At 39.7% G+C, this 19,844-nt stretch overlaps 1 protein-coding gene across 1 annotated transcript; it reads left to right on the forward strand.

Annotated features, from left to right (window-relative positions):
• Nucleotides 1–1,767: 1,767 nt before the first annotated feature.
• sh3glb1a (SH3-domain GRB2-like endophilin B1a) lies at nt 1,768–18,687 on the forward strand. Its single transcript, XM_034706833.1, has 9 exons — nt 1,768–2,001; nt 3,228–3,369; nt 4,377–4,505; nt 6,944–7,077; nt 11,079–11,171; nt 15,265–15,354; nt 16,487–16,587; nt 17,029–17,269; nt 17,517–18,687. The coding sequence occupies exons 1-9, from the start codon at nt 1,939–1,941 to the stop codon at nt 17,622–17,624; spliced, it is 1,101 nt and encodes a 366-aa protein (XP_034562724.1). The 5' UTR covers nt 1,768–1,938; the 3' UTR covers nt 17,625–18,687.
• The last annotated feature ends 1,157 nt before the right edge of the window (nt 18,688–19,844 follow it).

Raw genomic sequence — 19,844 nt, forward strand, 5'->3', positions numbered from 1 at the left:
AACAATCAAGGACTACATAAGAAAGATAAACTATCAATCAATCAATCAATCAGACTTAATTTAAAAAATGCTTTTCATAAAATGGCATTGTAACTCAAAGTGCTGTACATAAAAACAATCTAAAATATAATAAATTAAGAAAAAGATCCCACCTCCAGCCCCGACCCCAAACCCACCCCACAATTCTAAGGTTAAGAACACAATATATGCAACAATAGTCATAGAAAATAAAATTAAAAAATGAAAGATAAAAAATAAGTTGCTGAACGAACTGAGGAAACGCTCTCATGATATCTTAATGAGGAAACACTGGAGGTAAAATAAGATGTTAAAACTCAACACAGGAAATTAAAATCACCAAAATAAAATACATTTCTAAGATAATAAAGGACTAAAATATTAAACCATTAAAAGAAAATAAGATGCAATATAAATAAATAAATGAATAGATAAATACATAAACAAAGTAGAATAAAAGTGACTAAAATTTGAACTAGATAATAAATAAATAAATAAATGAAGTAGAATAAAAGTGACTAAAATTTGAACTAGATGATAAATGAATAAATAAATAAATAAATAAATAAATAAATAAATAAATAAATAAATAAATAAAGTAGAATAAAAGTGAATACAATTTGAACTAGATAATAAATAAATAAAAATGTTAAGAATAAAACTCAGTTAAAAGCGAGACTAAAAAGGTAGGTCTTGAGTTTGTTTTTAAAAATGTTATGCTCAACTGTTTCAATATGATTTTCCGTGATCAAATGTGTGTGTGTTCATGGGTCCTTGATAACTAAAACATGAGAACCACAGATATACACGACCATAAAACATTAGGAATTGGTCTGTCTGGTATTTTACAGATGAATGCCGCTTCTTGAAACCCAGACTGTGTAAACACACGCGGATATAAGCAAACATACATGAAACTTCAGTTAGACCGTTGCTCTCTCAGCTAAAACAACCCGCCATAAGAACAGTTTCTTCCCCCTGGCTGTCACTCTGATGAACACTAAAACATAACAGTGTCATACCTGTTGAATCAATACTCTCTGTAAATATACATGTAAATATACAATGCAACAATTCTCCAAGCAGAATTCCATATTTCTATTTATTTTATCATTTAACTACTATCTTTTTTAATGAAGAAACTACCTCTGCTACTCACCACTGCACTATTATCATTATTTTAGTCTGTACATATTAGTCATGCCTACTTGCTGTACTTTTGTATTTATAAGATAAGATGAGATAAGATGAGAGATTCCGTTACTCGTCCCACACGGGGAAATCCAAGTGTTACAGTAACAGAGTAGACAAAGTGCAAAAGAAATATATAAAGCAAACAAGAGCCTATAAATGAACAATTATTAAAAAGCTATTACCAATTAAAATTAAAATCCAAAACTAAAGAGGTAAAAGATAATCATATCTTAAAATCACACACACACACACACACACACACACACACACACACACACACACACACACACACACACACACACATATATATATTGATTATATAATATATATAATATATATATATAATTATATAGCTGATGTTATTGTTATTATATTTTCTTTTTATTTGTATGTCTTATTCTTATGCCTTGTACAAAGAGAGCACAGTTTACCAAAGTCAAATTCCTTGTGTGTTCAAGCATACCTGGCCAATAAAGCTGATTCTGATTCTGATTCTCTCATCTCTGTTTTGTGACTCCGCGCATGCGCACTGTTTTGTCACAGCTTGCTAGAGTCCAGTGCAGTGAATGCTCTTGCCTGTGTTCACTCTCTTTGGCAGGATCAACAGCTGGGTGGAACTCCGACCAGAAAAAAAAAGTTGCTTCAATGACATTTTCTCCAGTGATGGCAGTGTGACTGTGAGAGAAGCTAGCTGTAGTTTAAAGTTTGAATCTCCCCCCCTGTGACATGGACTTTAACGTGAAGCGGTTAGCCGCAGACGCCGGCACTTTCCTGAGCCGTGCGGTTCAGGTAAGTTTAACATTTCAGCTCGTTAGTGGGAGTTACTGCTATCCACGTTAGCAGCTAGCTCGATGTTATTTTGTAGCGTTAGCTTGCCAAGTAGCATATACGAGGAAATCCAGTGTCATAGACAACTAGGGTTTCAGGATTAGTTTAAAATATTATTACAACTTAGTCTCCATCATAGTCGTTTTATGTTCACCTATGTTCAAAATAAGCTCCAAAGCAGGCCGCAGAAAACATTACATTAGAGCTGTCCGCCCAGTTTGCTAACGGCAACCTTCCATCAAACACACCTTTCATGACACATCAGCCCTGTTAACACGTTATAGTCTCCAGTGGTGGACAGAGTACAACAGCTTCATTACTGAAGTCAAAGTATAGATACTCCAGGTCTAATATTACTCCAATACAAGTGAAAGTTGCTCTGTCAGATTAGTACTTAAGTTAAAGTTCTGGAGTACTTCCTTTTTAAAAATACTGAAGTATTCAAAGTACTTTTAAAAAAATCTTAAAACATTGTGTTTTCACAATATAAGTGCAGTCCAGAATACATAGGAGTATATTCTGTTACATTATGTTAATCTAGAAACCATTTCTTCAAATCTCTAAAAACTATACCATGGAATAAAAACAGAAACTAAGTTACTCCAAGCACAGACAGCTTAGTTTGAAATGTTCATCTGGAATGAGACAAATGTTATGTAGTTCAGCACGCTTTCTCAGGTTGGACTGTGAATTTAAGTATGTTTGAGCAGAGTGGGAAACAGGGAGAACATTTCAAACAATACGTATCATTCTTCATTTAAAAAAACCTCGGGCTGAAGATATGGACATGGGTGCTCAGGTGGAGAATTATAGCCATCATTACCACCTCTAAATGAACTGCCTGATCTGCTCTGTGTTTGCTCCACGTTCAACCGTGGAGACGCACGATATACAGTTATGACTAAACCACTGAGACAAGGGATCAGATTTCAGAAAAGAGAAGGAAATTCATGAGCTGACTTCAAAGCAAAAGTCCTGAGTAACTTGAGCATTGATCTAGTGGAGTGAAAGTAATAAGTTCCCCCAAAAAATAATACTCACTTTAAGTACAGATACTCCAAAAATGTACTTAAGTACAGTACTCAAGTAAATTTACTTTGTTACTGTCCACCACTGATAGTCTCTAGCAGTCACAAGCTAACACAATGTGTGCTCACCAGAGTTCATGATCTTATTTTCATTTTCAGTTCACAGAGGAGAAACTGGGACAGGCTGAGAAGACAGAACTGGATGCTCATTTGGAGAACCTCCTGGTCAGAGCAGAGAACACAAAGCAATGGACGGAGAGGATCATGAAGCAGACAGAAGTTTTACTACAACCAAATCCAAGTAAGAAAGTACACCTGACCTGAGCAGGGGTGTAAAAGATACTTAAAGTGTCATGTGAGGGTCATATTTGACACTGCATCCATCCACAAAGACACACAATCAGAAGTTTGCACAAAGAGGATAATATTGTCACTGATATAGGTGATTAATCATTTGCTGGATTTGCTGTTTGATGTAACAAGGACAAGGATAGATGAAAGCTGATCATGCTGTGCTAAATGCACAACTTTGCATCTGTGTTACTTCTTTATACACATGGTACTGTGTTCTTTGTACTCAAGACAGTAGAAAATTACACTACATGGCCTCTCTCACTGTAACACAATATATCAAGATAGACTACTGTGTATTGACTGTAAGTGTACCACGACACTGTCTGTTTGTCTGAATCAACAGACAAATGTTGACTAACTCTTAACCCACCCTGGGTTGTTACCGAACCCCATTTTAAGGTCTTTTATTTGAAGATCATAATGTGACTTAAAAACTATGCTGACAAATTCCACATCTCAGTGATCAACCCACAAGCTTTTTTTTTTTTTTTACCTCACTTCTTTTTTTTTTTAAACAAAAAATCTGCATCAAATAAACCCTGAATATCTGAGAGCTGTTGTTTGACACTCGTCAGTCTGTCGGGTGTCTGTGAACTCTGTAGGCTCAGCTGTGTGTCCTCCTCAGCTCACACCATGATGCCACAACACAACAAACACACACAGACACACACAGCTGCTGTCCACACTCTTGTGAAACAGCGTTAGTTATGGTAAACTGGATTTGTTCTACTTCATGTCCAGCATACCTCAGATATGCTGCCTGTGACTGCTAGTCATGTGATGAGATAACATGAGACAAATTAAATAAAGTGAGAGGAGAATCTGATTTCTCTTGTCGTCTTATGAAAGCTTCTATTTTATAAATGTCTGTCCTGATGTCTCTGCCTACGTTCGGCTTCATCACTGGAGTCTTATGACTCTGTAATTGAGTTTTCTCATTGTATTAATCTGCAGACGTCCGGTTAGAAGAGTTTGTGTATGAGAAGCTGGAGAAAAAAGCCCCCACGCGGATGAACAACCACGAGCTGCTGGGACAGTCCATGATCGAATCAGGGAATGAATTTGGACCTGGAACTGCGTACGGTGAGTGAGTCTGAGCTGCCTCAAATACTGGCACCTAAATGAGGATTCAACACCTGCTGGACACTGATACACTCAGGCTGTAGATTCATCAGGGACTTTATTGTATTGTTTTGCCCCTACTAAAGAATTCATTTAAATTGTACGCTTGAAGATTCTAGTTGGATAAAGGTGTTTTTTCCCCACGTGGGACGAGTTAACAAAATGGAAAATGAGCCTCTGACACATGGTTGAGCAGGGGGCCCCTGTCCAATACATTGACATGACTTCTCTCTGTAATCACAAGATGTCACTTCACTGATTCAGATCTGACACAGACAGTAGTCCATCATGTACTGAATAGTCCCATCAAGGGACACCTGTCAACCAATCACAGCGTCCCTAACATGCAGCAGATTAACCTACAGCATCAAATGCTTTTTTTCAAAAGGCCACAGAACTGACCATGACCTAATACATATGAAGTCCTGTGGTATCATTTGACAAATGAGAGGTTTGTTTATATAAACTTATATAATACAGCCTTAGTAGAACTACAGATCAATGGCTAGGGTTTCAAAGGGGTGGACAATTTCTGTTAAATTTCCATGGGAAGTTAAGCTTGAGAATTTTGGAAATATTCCAAATTGGAAACTTCCCATGGGAATTTATGAGAATGAACTGGGAATTGAGGGTAACTAAATAGAAAGGTATCATATCCAAGCATAAATATTTTGTTTTGTTATAAGCAGAAATTCATCCAAAATAATACAATTAAAACAGATTTATTTGTAAGTAGAACTTTATCAAGTGTTAAATATTTTATTGAACAATCAATTCTTTCATTGAAGAACAAAAACATGAATATTGAGTTAAATATTACTCATCCCCCCGACCCAACCCATTAAAAAATTAACAAAAATGCAATCCCAAAAAAGTCCCATTCAAAATGTCAAGTGAAAATAAAGAGCCCCTCTCCCTCCAACAAAGTCCCATTCAGCATGCAAATAAAAAAGCATCTTCCCTCAAGCTTCTCAAGCCTCTGCAGGGTTCTAGAAATCATCTGTTCTGTGCTGCATGTGATGGAGGAATGCACAGTGCATGTAGGGGGCGTGGTCTCAATTGCCCTGCAGTAAGCAGTGTGCTATGTGCATGTGATTGAGGAAAAGCATAGATATTCAACTGTACATGCATGAAATCTGGTGTTTTTAGTCAGGATTATGCTAAAATATATTTCCCCCAACTATATTTAAGTTCCCTATTAAGAGCCAACCTTCAGTTTAGTAAATTCCTGGTTTATTCCCGTTTATTCCCATGGAAGGTTTCCAACTTTGAAAATTCCTGGAATTTTGCAGCCCTATCAAGGACACATGTATTGCTGTATTCACACAAACCCACACCGCTGTGCCACTGAGCTCGTCACAAAATATTTGGTCCTCTATTCGTTACTGATTTGTTGATAGTCTGACACCCCGATGAGAGCCTGCAGCACTGTCAGTATTCACCAGTATTAGGAACTGATTCACTCATCACCCAGCAGTGATTGGCCCTGCAGAGGCGATGTGGAAGCAGCATACTGTTACAAGTGGAAACAAATAAAGAAAAGATCCAGGGATACAGATGGTGAAATTCAAAAACAAGAGCAAGTCCATAGAAGAAGAAAGAACATTCAGACGAAGATGTCAGTCAGGAGTCTCTGTGGGTCTGAGTTTGAAAGCTTTTTAACGCTTGTCTTTTTTTCTAAGTGAACACTGAGATGAAATGTTCTTTGATTCCTCTGGTGTCGACATGTAAGGCAGACATGTCTGGCCTCTGTGCACAAGCGTCCTCTTCGCCCCCCGCCCACAACCGCAGCTCTTCATTCTAGAACTCAAAGCCCCTTTCACTCCTGAACTCCTGACACTTTCTAGGGGATTTCAGGACATTCAGTCCCTGATACTTTCAGGAACTTGTTACTCACACGTGCACCTCACAGCTGGAGTTTTTCTCTACTTGACGCTCGGAAACATAAAATAATCAGTTTGGTACAGGAGTGGGATTTCAGTACCATAAACACAAAAACAGTCTATAATGGTCTTACTGTGTTTATATAACTACATCATGTGAAAGGACGTTTCCACAATACAAACACAGCAGCAGAAAACACAACACAGACTGCGTCATCACTCACTATCTCACTGTGGCTGTTCAGACCTCATGTTCAACCCCTGGCTGACACACAGGCCTGTGAAGATAGACTTTAGGCTCTTTGAGAGTTAGGAAAACAGAAAAAAAACAAACATGTTATATGCATTCTAAGTCACTGGAAAGTCTTTGTGGGCCATCACTTGAAAACCTTGTAGAAATTCAACAGTTTGCCCACTGTCAACCTGAAAGCCTGCGGTGCTTTCTAGTGGAATGTTAGCACTCTCTCCTCTCCTATGTTGAATTGGGACTAACTCTGTTTTTGCTGCTGTTTATAGGAAACGCTCTGATCAAATGTGGAGAGACACAGAAGCAGATTGGGGGGGCGGAGCGAGAGTTGATCCAATGTGCTGCCATCAACTTCCTGACACCTTTCAGGAACTTTCTGGAGGGAGACTTCAAAACCATCCTGGTGAGTCAGACTGCTGCTAAATGACTTTCACTTTGACTGAACTGAACTCTGAACTTTAATCTGGACCTGATTATTTATTCTCAGTGTGAAGAGTCTACATGAGGGAGGACTGTCCAAGTTGTTTTACAGCCTGGATATCAGAATCATGTAAAACTCTGATCTCAGTTCAGTTTAGGTTTCTGTGAAGATTTTTAATGTTGGACTGATGGTTTAAAGAAAATATAGAAACTATCAACCCATCATACATGATCCTTTTTGCTGACCTCGTTATTATCTGTTCACATACCAGAATCAAACACAGATCACCAACAAAGTCACCAAAATGAAGCCAGCATGATAGCAGAATGAATTGCCTTTTTTTTCTTGACTGATGTTGAACTTAAGTTTAGTTCCTGAATGAACAGAAGACAACTGCTGGCGCAGTTTACAGTCTTTTCTGGTTCACTCATAAATAAAGACAATACGCTAGGATTCATTTATTGAGCATATTTATATATAGGTTTGCAAAGGGGTGGAAAGTTTCCGTTAAATTTCCATGGGAAGTTATGTTGGGGAATTTTGGAAATATTCCAAATTGGAAACTTTCCATGGGAATTTATGAGAATTAACTGGGAATTGAGGCTATTTTAATGGAAAGGTATCATATCCAAGTATAAATATTTGATTTGTTATAAGCAGACATCCATCCAAAATAATACAATTAAAACAGATTTATTTGTTAGTAGAACTTTAACAAATATTGAATATTTTATTGAACAATCAATTATTTCATTGAAGAACAAAAACATGAATGTTGAGTCAAATATTACTCATCCCCCCCACCCAACCCATTCAAAAATTAACCAAAATGCAATCACAAAAAAGTCCCATTCAAAATGTTAAATAAAAAAGCATCTTCCCTCAAGCTTCTCAAGCCTAGCCTATGCAGGATTGGAGAAATCATCTGTGCATGTTAGTGATGGGAAGTCCGGCTCTTTTCAGAGAGCCGGCTCTTTTGACTCGGCTCCCAAAGAAGAGCCGGCTCTTTCGACTCCCGAACGGCTCTTAATTTAGGATCTTTTGTAGCCCTATATTTTATCTTAACGTTGCAAAAAATTAATGGTTTGTGTTGAAACCCTTTTACATAGTGTTTTTATGAGAAGCCTTTTAATTGCCCAATTTTGTGCATTTATTCGGTTACAAACCCATTCTTACTTTTGTTTAGTATTTTAATCAAACCTTTTATTGTACAAATTAACAAAAAACTGCAAACATATCCAAAGAACAGAACCAGAGCCAAACTCAAGCAAACAGAACCAGAACCAACTCATGCAAACAGAACCAGAACCAACTCAAGCAAACAGAACCAGAACCAAACTCAAGCAAACAGAACCAGAACCAAACTCAAACAAACAGAACCAGAACCAAACTCAAGAAAACAGAACCAGAACCAACTCATGCAAACAGAACCAGAACCAACTCAAGCAAACAGAACCAGAACCAAACTCAAGCAAACAGAACCAGAACCAAACTCAAACAAACAGAACCAGAATCAAACTCAAGAAAACAGAACCAGAACCAACTCAGGCAAACAGATCCAGAACCAGAACCAAACTCAAGAAAACAGAACCAAACTCAAGAAAACAGAACCAGAACCAAATCAAGCAAACAGAACCAGAACCAAACTGGAGCAGACATTATTAATGTCCTCAGGTTGGCATTGAGATAAATCAGATGCCTCAGCTTGGATGGGCTGATCCGATTTCTCCTCTCAGTGAGTATTTGCCCGGTCTTCGAGAAGATTCTCTCAGTAGGAACAGATGTAGCCACGATACACAGCATCCCTTTCGTCACCTGCATCCGATATTCTCACGTGTGATTGGCTGCATGGCCGCCATGCTGACCAATCAAAACAAAGTTCTGCTGTGAGCAGAGCTGGGGCTGAGCACTGTGAGAGCTAAGCAGTGAAAGGAAAAAACTGGGAGACGGCTCTCTCTCGATGCGAGCCGGCTCTGATTCTGATTCTGATTCACTATAAAGCATCAACTCTCAGAGAGGATAAGGGTTAAGGTTAAGGTTAGGATTAGGGTTAGGGTTGAGATAAGGGTTAGGATTAGGACTAGGGTAAGGGTTGGGATTAGGATTAGGGTTAGGGTTTGAGTTGGGGTTAGGGTTAGGATTAGGCTTAGCGTGAGGGTTAGGGTTGGGATGAGGGTTAGAGTTAGGGTTTCGGTTAGGGTTAGGATTAGGGTTAGGGTTTGGATTAGGGTTAGGGTTAGGGTTAGGATTAGGATTAGGGTTAGGATTAGGGTTAGGGTTTCGGTTAGGGTTACGGTTAGGATTAGGGTAAGGGTAAGGGTTTGGATTAGGGTTAGGGTTTCGGTTAGGGTTAGGATAAGGATTAGGGTTAGGGTTAGGATTAGGGTTAGGGTTAGGATTAGGATTAGGGTTTCGGTTAGGGTTAGGATTAGGGTTTGGATTAGGGTTAGGGTTAGGATTAGGGTTAGGGTTGGGGTTAGGATTAGGGTTAGGGTTAGGATTAGGGTTAGGGTTAGGATTAGGGTTAGGGTTTCGGTTAGGGTTAGGATTAGGGTTAGGGTTTGGATTAGGGTTAGGGTTAGGATTAGGGTTAGGGTTAGGGTTTCGGTTAGGGTTAGGATAAGGGTTAGGGTTTGGATTAGGGTTAGGATTAGGGTTAGGATTAGGGTTTGGATTAGGGTTAGGGTTAGGATTAAGGTTAGGATTAGGGTTTCGGTTAGGGTTAGGATAAGGGTTAGGGTTTGGATTAGGGTTAGGGTTAGGATTAGGGTTAGGGTTAGGGTTTCGGTTAGGGTTAGGATAAGGGTTAGGGTTTGGATTAGGGTTAGGGTTAGGGTTAGGATTAGGGTTAGGACCAGAACCAGAACCAAACTCGTGCAAACAGAACCAGAATCAAATGCAAGCAAAACGAACCAGAACCAAACCAGAACCAAACCAGAACCAAACCAGAACCTAACCAGAACCGAACCTGAACCAAACCTGAACCGAACCAGAACTGAACCAGAACCGAACCAGAACCGAAACCGAACCAAACAGAACCAGAACAGAACCGAACCAGAACCGAACCAGAACCGAACTGAACCAGAACAGAACCAAAACCGAACTGAACCTGGACCGAACCAGAAATGAACCAGAACCGAACCAGAACTGAACCAGAACAGAACCAGAACCAGAACCGAACCAAACCAGAACCGAACCGAACCAGAACCGAACCAGAACCGAACCAGAACCGAACTGAAGCAGAACTGAACCAAAACCGAACTGAACCGAACCAGAACTGAACCAAAACCGAACCCAAGCAAACAGAACCAGAACCAACTCAAGCACACAGAACCAGAACCAAACTCAAGCAAACATTATTAATGTCCTCAGGTTGGCATTGAGTAAAATTAGATGCCTCAGCTTTGATGGGCTGATCCGATTTCTCCTCTCAGTGAGAATTTGCCCGGTCTTCGAGAACAAAATGAGAAAATGAGATAATCAGACATCAGACTATTTATTTCTTTATACTGAGTTTTAGCGCCTGTGTTCGTGTCCGATTTTGTGTGAGTCCATATCTGGCACTCCTGTGTTCATGCATTTCCTTACACAATAAATGCACGCTTTAGCAAGAGCTGCTTCTTCACAACAGGGGGTGATGGTGCTCATGGGAAATGCAGTCTTTATCCCAGTAAAATACTACCAATTTCATGCAGAGGGATCAACACAACATATAACTCCCTACAGGGGCTTTAAAGATACAGGTTCAGATATTAACATGTGAAGGCTGATCACAACCCTGATCACTGATGCTCCTTGGCTGACACAGGTTCGCTGACAGGTCAGATTGTCTGTATTTAATCTGGCAATTTTAAGTTGATGTTTGGATGCATCATTAAACCAACGATCCAAGCCCTTTAACACAGGATTCCTCCAAGAATCTGAACATGCCAGTCAATTCTCTATCAGCTGATTTTTCACTGTTTTTGTGTTTTTGTGTTCAGAAAGAACGGAAGCTGCTGCAGGTCAAACGTCTGGATCTGGACGCAGCCAAAACTCGACTAAAGAAAGCGCGCATGTCTGATGCTAGAGCTGCAGTAAGTTAGTGAACACACACACATGCACGCACGCACGTGCGCATGTACGTCATGATTTTATGTTTTGGGGTTATTTTAATGCTGATTAATATTAATAATAAATGTTTCTCTGAAATTATTGCCAACTTCCTGTCAAGCTGTCAGGGCGTATCCTTTTCTCCTTCTGTCACATCATCATGACACACACACACACACACACACACACACACACACACACACACACACACACACACACACACACAAACACTAACACAGTTACTCAACATTGAGCTGACCACTTTATCTCCTGTGACTCACACACACTCACATGATGGGAAGTTCACACTTCCCTTTTTCTGGAAACGTCTTTCTTGGTGTCGTTTATGTTTTGACATCTGGACTTTTTCTTGTTTCTGTGTTTCAGGTCTGCCAGTCAGACCGTTCATTTTTTTTATAGGACTAACACATAAGAGGATGTGTCATATTTAGAGGCTAACTGTCTCAGCTAGGATTTAACCAAAGAAGTGTGAAGCCCTAACAAATACATAGATGTCTTTTGGTTCACAAAAGCAAGCAGCATAGAGTCTAATTGAGGTCTTTGTAGTGTTTCAATGTTAAGAGTCACAGTTTTCTATCCACACATTAGAGTTTTGCTTACCTGAAGCTGTGTACTTGCAAAACAAATCCCAAATGTAACTCTCAGAAGAAGAGAGAAGCAGTCATGGTTTCCCTGAACAAGACTGTCGTTAAGTCATCCATGCCAGAAGATGAGATGTGTAATTACCTCAGTACAGAGCAGAGACTCTGCTTTCTGAGTCAACATTTCTGAACAGAATGCAGCGGTCTGCTTTGTTTAGAGCATCAACAGTTATTGAATATATTTAAAACTCCTGGGAGGAGTTTTTTATCTGCTTATGAAACAGACTGGATTAATACTGAAGCTTCTTTATGAGCTGCAAAATCAAACAAGAGCATCAGCAACAAGACTGATAGTGTTGGCATACAGCTACAGAACAATTTTTAGAGACCTCTGCAAAATGATGTCTGTGTCTGGTTCTACTGTTCAAAGGTTTCTGTTTGAATAACACAAACATTTTGTATTTATTGTGTGCAGCATATCTCCCATCTTTCTAATTCCCTTATAAAATATTGTTAATTAGGGGAATGACTGAGGTGACTTAGAGATGCTGGATTTTTAATGCAGACCATGAATGAGAAACAAACAAATGTAGGTTCTTTCTATTTTTATATAATTTTATTTAGGAAGTTTTGAGCTTACAACATATAATAAACACACATACCAACATACTGAACTCATACAGACAATACCCCACACACACACACACCCCCGGACCAAGAGCACACCCTAAACAACAATCATATATAACATCATCCTGTAATACCTTCAGCTAACTCTAACTCATTCTGCGCTTCAGCATATACTTTATTATTCTATTTTATTTTATTCATATTTATATCTTATTTTATTCCTTCTTTCTATTAATATTTTGACTTTTTCACACTGTGTATAAGAGCATTCTGTAATAACTGAATTTCCCCCACTGGGTTAAATAAAGTATTTCTGATTCTGATAAATATAGAGCAATGAAGAAGATTCAGAAAGAGGAAACAACAACTTGACAAGCCCACGTTTATCTTCATTTTAAAGAGCAGAATACTTGTTAAACACAAGTATTCTGCTCTTTAAAATGAAGACTCGGGATAACCCTGTTGTTTAATCACAGCTTCATGTGTCTCTCCATGCTTTCTATCAGTCCTCCACATGCTTTTAAGTAACGTTATGTCACTCTTTCCACAAAAATCAAAATCAGGCAGCTCATCTGATCAGGTGACCACTAAATCTGAAACTCATTAAGTAGTATGAAGGAAGGCTGTGTTTAAATTCAGCAGTGTAGTTCTCATGCATGTAGAGGTGTTGATCAAGAAAAAGTTGGAGCAGTCTCGTATATTTTAGCTCTGCTGTTGGGTCAGTGTTGGAGTGAGTTAGATCACACTGCATAAACAGACTAAGCTAAAAGATCCACATCAGCAAAGCAAGGAGACGCCCTGCTTTTTCCACATGGGGCCCCAAAATCAACGTATACTGCAAGATTCTCACAGGAGAATAAGGCGTTTTTCGACCGCAGGAACTTTACCCCAGAACTAGGGACTTTACCCCTGAACCACGTGCGTTTCGACCAGAGGAACCAGGTACTAAATTTAGTTCAGGGGTAGATAATCTCCCCTCTGAAAAGCTCCTGCGTTGGGTGTAGTACTTTTCAAAGGTCCTGGGACTTTCAGTTGAACTTAACGGTGTTTGTGGGGTTTACACAGTTGTTGAAACAGAGGGAGTTCCCGGGAATGCATACTAGTTTAGTTTTTTATTAAGATTTCAAAATATTATTTAATATAATTGTTTTTCTCCATATGTCACGGCCCTGATTCACACAATCTACCCGGGACTTCAGCCTGCGGTCGAAATGCAGACAACAATGGGGGCACAGGAACCTTTTAGTTCCATGGAAAGTAGTTCTGGGGGCTAAAAGACCCCGGAACTCTTGGTCGAATTGCACCTTAATTTCTATTATCCATCATCTTCAAAGAACTATCATCCATGTGGCTGATTCAGGATCTACTTGTCTCTGCAGCCTGAGGTTTTGAGGTTATTCAGTGTTTATTGATAGTCTGAGTTTCATCCTACAATCCTGAAGAGCAGAGTTTACTAAACACAGGAGCAGTAACTGGTGGTTTGAGCTGGTTAAGGAACAAAGGAAAGGAAACATTTCCCTGAGGACACAAACATCAAGGTCACATGTTCAGAGTAGACGTGTGTTGGAAGGATGGCACTGTACTCACAGATCATATGGAGTCTGAAGGATGAGAATGAGCTATATTGTTGAAGTGCATTCAGCGACGCAGTTAAGTAGTGTTTACGTACATGATTGTTTGGTCTGCAAAATGTGAGGAAGTCAGTTTCCCAGAGCCCAAAGTCAAGTCCCGAAGCTGTTGTTTGGAGCTGAACCAGCAGTGAGAAACCCCAAAGCAGCAAATCCTCACATCTAACAATCTGGATTATCTCTATGGTTTGGTTTATTTATATTTTATTTTTAACAGCTAACAGTTTCACCACCGCCTCCTCCCACCTTCTACTGAGATTTTTTTTTTATGTTGCCTCTCTCTGTCCCTCACACACACATACACACTCACACACACACACACACACGCACTGTGTCAGTGTAAGTATGTGCTGTGTTGGCTGTGGTCATGCAGCAGCTGTAGCTCTAACTTCTGTGTCACTGTTTTTAAAACACAAAGCAGCAGATGTGAGCGGAGGAAGTGACAGAGGTGAGTGGAATGTTGGAGCGGCCATCTCTGAATTCAACACACACACACACACACACACACACACACACACACACACACACACACACACACACACACACACACACACACACACACACACACACACACACACAAAGCCCTGGTAGTATTGTCATGGCAGCTGCTGTGGTGCCTCATGGAAAACTTTGAAATCTTAAAGACAAATCCCTAAGAACCAAACAGTGTGTGTGTATCTGCACCTCTGTCTGTCTGTCTGTGGAGGTTGACTACATTTTGGTCTCTGTGTTTCTGTCAGTCTCATCTCCTCACTTTGTTTATTTCACTTGATAACACACCAGCAGCAGCAGCCATTGTTCCGCAGCTCTCACGTTGAATGGTTTGGCTCGATGTGAGGAAAAGGAAACATTTCCCTGAGGACACAAACATCACGGTCACATGTTGAGAGTGTGTGTCCTCTCCTCGCTCTCTTCAGCGTGTCATATTCATATCAGATCAGTGTGGTGTTCATTTTTCTTTTACATTCATTCTGTGGACAAACTGGTGGTGTGTTGATGTTCAGTTCAAACATCTGATTAATTAAGTAAGCCAAATCATTTAAAAGTTCATTTAAAACAGACAACAGTCAACATACCACAGAGTTAGTCTGACACATGTTCAGTGTCTTATTTTATTGTATAAACCATCATGCCCCCAAATAAAAACACCTGTGTGATGATGATGATGCTGTACTGTGTTAATATCAGTTTCTCTCTCTCTCTCTATCTATCCTCAGGCAGAGCAGGAGTTGAGGATGACCCAAAGCGAGTTTGACCGTCAGGCAGAGATCACCAGACTGCTGCTGGAGGGCGTCAGCAGCACACACGTACGTAACCCAGCACAGACTCACAGTCATTGATGTCTTCTTCTAAATCAGCCTTTACATCTTAATGATATAAGTTAATGAAGAGCTACATTTAATGGACAATAACAAAGACGAAGATGTATATCCTTACCAAGAAATCCCCCATAACATGAAGGCCTACATTTCCCATGATGCAGCTCTAAAGCATCCCCTTCTGCCTGGACAAAATCTGCAATCATGGTGAACACTCCATGTTCACAATGATTTTATATCCCTAGAATCTGTGCATCCTTGGCTTAAAGGTTTTATACATCAAACAATAAAAAACATGGTACATCTTAGAGCAGGGGTTCCCAAACTTTTCAGCCCATGACCCCCAAAATATAGGTGCCAAAGCCTCACGACCCCACTGTCCCTCAAAGTGATTTATTGTGGCTTCATTTAGCTGGTCTGCAGAAAATGACCCTACCTATATGAGCATGTGGCTGTGTTTCCTGTGCCGTTATGAATTAACATGCTGCTACTGATGCTTTTGATAATTAACTGTTCACTAACCCTAAACTTAGGAGTCATCTGGGAACAAAGAAAGGCAGAAAACTCATTACATTTTCTATTTTCAAGGTTTTATTTCAAGATTACTACTATTTTTGTCTATATTTTTTTACTATAATGGGTAAAATGTACTATTTTTAGATAACTTTTGCCATTCAAATTTTTTTATTACATTTTTTCAGTATTTATTTGTTCATCAACAAATAAAAAAATAATAAATACAATAACATACAACAATAATAATAATAATAATAATAATAATAAAGAAAGAATAATAATTAACAGTACAAACAAAAAGGAAGATAAACATTAAAAACAAGGTAAACAAACAAAAGTAAATAATAATAATTTCTATAATAATCTAATAATAATGATAACTTAAATAAAGAAACATTCTAGAAGACCCCCCCATTTGTGTCTCACGACCCCCAGGGGGTCCCGACCCACACTTTGGGAACCCCTGTCTTAGAGTATTGAAACTGTTTCATGAGGCAATGGTTTGTCATTATTTTCTGCTAAGTATACAAACAACATGATTTGATGTTGACCTGTGAAGATGTCTCTGTATCATCCCTCCTCGACTCTCCGTGTTTTCCTCCAGGCTCACCATCTCCGCTGTCTGAACGACTTTGTGGAGGGTCAGACGACGTACTACGCCCAGTGTTACCAGTACATGGTGGACCTGCAGAAACAGCTGGGCAGGTGAGACATCACCACCACTTTTAGTTCATCTGGATTATGATGAGCTCCAAACTGCAGAGGAGTTCATGTATAAAAAAAAATTAGCTCATTTGAGGACACTCTCATAATTAGACCTGCTGAGGTTATCACTTATTTCTAAAGAATTTGGGTAAATGTTTATTCTCATACTTCTTCTCTTATTGTTCCTGTTTGAGTCTGGAATGGGTAAAAACTGGTAGACCTGACTAGAGTGGTGACATCGACGTGTGAAAATTCATATGAAACGGTTTCCACCTTTCTATAGAAAAGGAAATGACTCATATTTTGGAGAAGTCAGAGAGAGGTCAGGTTTATCTGATTCCAGCAGGGAGGTAGTATAATATCTCAGCTCTTCCTCATCTCTCTCTCTCTCTCTCTCTCTCTCTCTCCCATCCCCTTCCTCCCATCCCCTTCCTCCTCCAGTTTCCCCTCCTCGTTCTCCAACAACAACCAGTCGTCTGTGTCGGGGGGAGCCAGCATCTCTGTCCCCACCATCCCAGTGTCGGCATCTCTGCCCAGCGTCTCTGCAGGTCGAGGCGGCTCCTCCTCGGGGACATCCGGAGGATTCACTGAGCTGAGGAGCTCTAACGGCAGCCGCAAAGCACGAGTGCTTTACGACTATGACGCCGCGAGCAGCAGCGAGCTCTCTCTGCTGGCTGATGAGGTGACAACACTAAACCCTGTCTGTGTTTTGGTTTCCCTGTGTGCCTTTTACTCCTGACAACCTCTAGACTCACAATCACAGACATTATGGAATCTGCCCTTTAGTCTGATAAACAGATTGCCCTGCATTCATTACCTGTGCCTGCTGAGGAGCTACTCAGAATGACAGAATTATGGCGGTCATATTTTTCATTGTCAAACATTTTCACTGACAGATTATTACAGAGTGTGTGTGTGTGTGTCCTCAGGTGATCACAGTGAGCAGCGTCCCTGGCATGGACTCCGATTGGCTGATGGGAGAGAGAGGAACCCAGAAAGGAAAGGTGCCCATCACTTACCTGGAGCTGCTAAACTGAGACACACACCCCCCAACCCCAACATCCCCACCCACCACCATCCTTACCCCCTCTCCGCCCCCCTTCTATCCGTCCCCCCCGCTCTCTCTGTCCCCGCTATGATCTCATATTTATATATTGTTGCAGGGACAGGCCTCAGTTTGACTGGGCTGAGCGATCATTACTACTCCTCCTCCTCCTCCTCCTCCTCCTCCTCCTCCTCCTCCACCTCCTCCTCTGATGTGTATCTGCAGTACATTTCTAAAACCTGCTTAATGCCTTTGTGTTGGATGCCATGTAACCTGCCTTATGTGCCACAACATCTCCCAAACAGTAACTTTTATAAAATATTACTTTGTTTACATTTCTGTCGGACGGTGAACGGTGAGGGTTTGTGCCGCCATCTTTAACGATGATTGAGCTCGACGTGTTTTTAGAACGGAGAGGCTCCTCAGCCTGAAGTGAGACTGATGCTGAATATTTTATTTTATAACTGATGATTTTATGGTGCAGCAGCTGTTATCCTCAGTATGACTCTTTTATAACAGTATCATTTGTATTATTGTCTCAGCTTTATCAAACCTTACTGGACACAGCTCCAGTATGTTTTATTAATGAATTACTAAAGTCAGACATCTTGAAGAGCCTCTGAAATCCAAACCAGCAGTATTGGCTCAGTCTGCTCAGTCTCTCTCTTTTGGTTTTGAGCCCTTATATTTTTATTTAATGTATGAACACCTTCATAGACCAGCAGACATCATCAATCAGAAGGTTTTGATCTCTGGTAAAATTATTAATTTGTACATTTTCATAAATTCATCATCTGTGATGTGAACAGTCTCTGGTTTTAAAGGAGAAAAAAGCCTTAAAATACAAATAATGACTTATTTAGTCATTTTTAAAGATTCCCCTTGAGTCTAGATTTCAACTCAACATTTGAAAAAAAAAAAGTTTTGTTACATTCTGGGAGATGAAATGTATTATTTCATGGCTGCTTTTTGTTTTGTGTGTAACTGATAGCAAACTGTTGTAAAATAAATATACAGTATGATGCATTAAAGTAAGAAAACATCACCTGTCCTGAGATTGTATTCTCCATTTGTTCAGTTGATGTTTCACTTTGTTTCACCACTAGAGGGCAGAACAGACAACCTGATCAATGTGTCTCTGTCTTTGGTAAACACAACAGAGATGATGTGAGCTAGAGAAACATCACATGCTTCAGAAAGGTCTGTTATTCTGTGGAAGTACAAAGCAGCAACTTTTAATCCTACTGAAACTTGTAGAAAACACACAAACTCAGAACATTTGCTGACAAAAAATGTGGAATAAAAAAAAGGGGAAGTGTTTTTTTGTTGAAAGAAAGAAACGTTAAACAAACTAAGAAATAAGTTTGATGTCATCAAGCACAGTCACATGTCAAAGCTGTTGAAGGTCATCAGTATGTGAACTGTTATAAACTCTCACTGTGGTATTAAATATTGTACTGAAATATTACTAATGTAAGACGACAAGGAGGCTACTGCACACCGTCTTGCTTTATGCTGACATGTTGAGTCATAACACACTTTCGGTCCAACAGACCATCAAGAAGGACTGAAACAACCCTTTCTCACTGGTTTCCCCCTCCTCCTGCGCACATGCCTCTCATTCAAGTGAGCAGAGGACGTTGTCAACGTATGATATCACTGATTTCTGTGTTTAGCAAAAGACTGTTAAGAAAATAAAGCAAATAGAGATAGTAGTTTATTCAACTAACTTATTTTTTAGAGGAGGACGCTGAAAAATTCTTATAACCAGCCTGTTGGATATTTGCTTCATAAAAAAGTAGACAGTGACGATACATTTCTTCTAAGAGGTGAAGTCTGCTTCATCCAAACACCACGTTTAAGGCTGCTGTTGGTAGTCACAAAGTAAACATCTGTTCAGAAAGAGGGACTTCAAATGTCAACACTATCCATCTCAACCAGATTTCCTCTTAGCCCCCCAGCACAGATCGGTTTGTGCAGGCTAAGGTGATTCTTGAGCCTGGTGGGACAGCTCAGTGTGTTTTAACCCTTTCCTTCCATTGTTATTTCTGGTGGAAGGAGGAGGAGGGAGGCAAAGGACTCAAGAGATTACAGGATACTGTGGACCAAGGCACCAAAATAAATACATAAAGAAATAAGGAAGCATAGAAATAAAGAGGTAAAGGAATAAAGAGGTGAATGAATAACAAGGTAAAAATTAAATAAGGAGAAA

Source organism: Notolabrus celidotus, chromosome 17 (assembly GCF_009762535.1).
Source record: "Notolabrus celidotus isolate fNotCel1 chromosome 17, fNotCel1.pri, whole genome shotgun sequence".
Taxonomy (NCBI): Eukaryota; Metazoa; Chordata; class Actinopteri; order Labriformes; family Labridae; genus Notolabrus; species Notolabrus celidotus.

Bases quoted from the DNA above. Each gene is read 5' to 3' on its own strand.
- sh3glb1a (XM_034706833.1), top strand. From the start codon at position 1,939: ATGGACTTTAACGTGAAGCGGTTAGCCGCAGACGCCGGCACTTTCCTG. The intron at 2,002-3,227 runs GTAAGTTTAACA...TTTCATTTTCAG, and splicing joins TCCTGAGCCGTGCGGTTCAG to TTCACAGAGGAGAAACTGGG. The intron at 4,506-6,943 runs GTGAGTGAGTCT...TGCTGTTTATAG, and splicing joins TGGACCTGGAACTGCGTACG to GAAACGCTCTGATCAAATGT.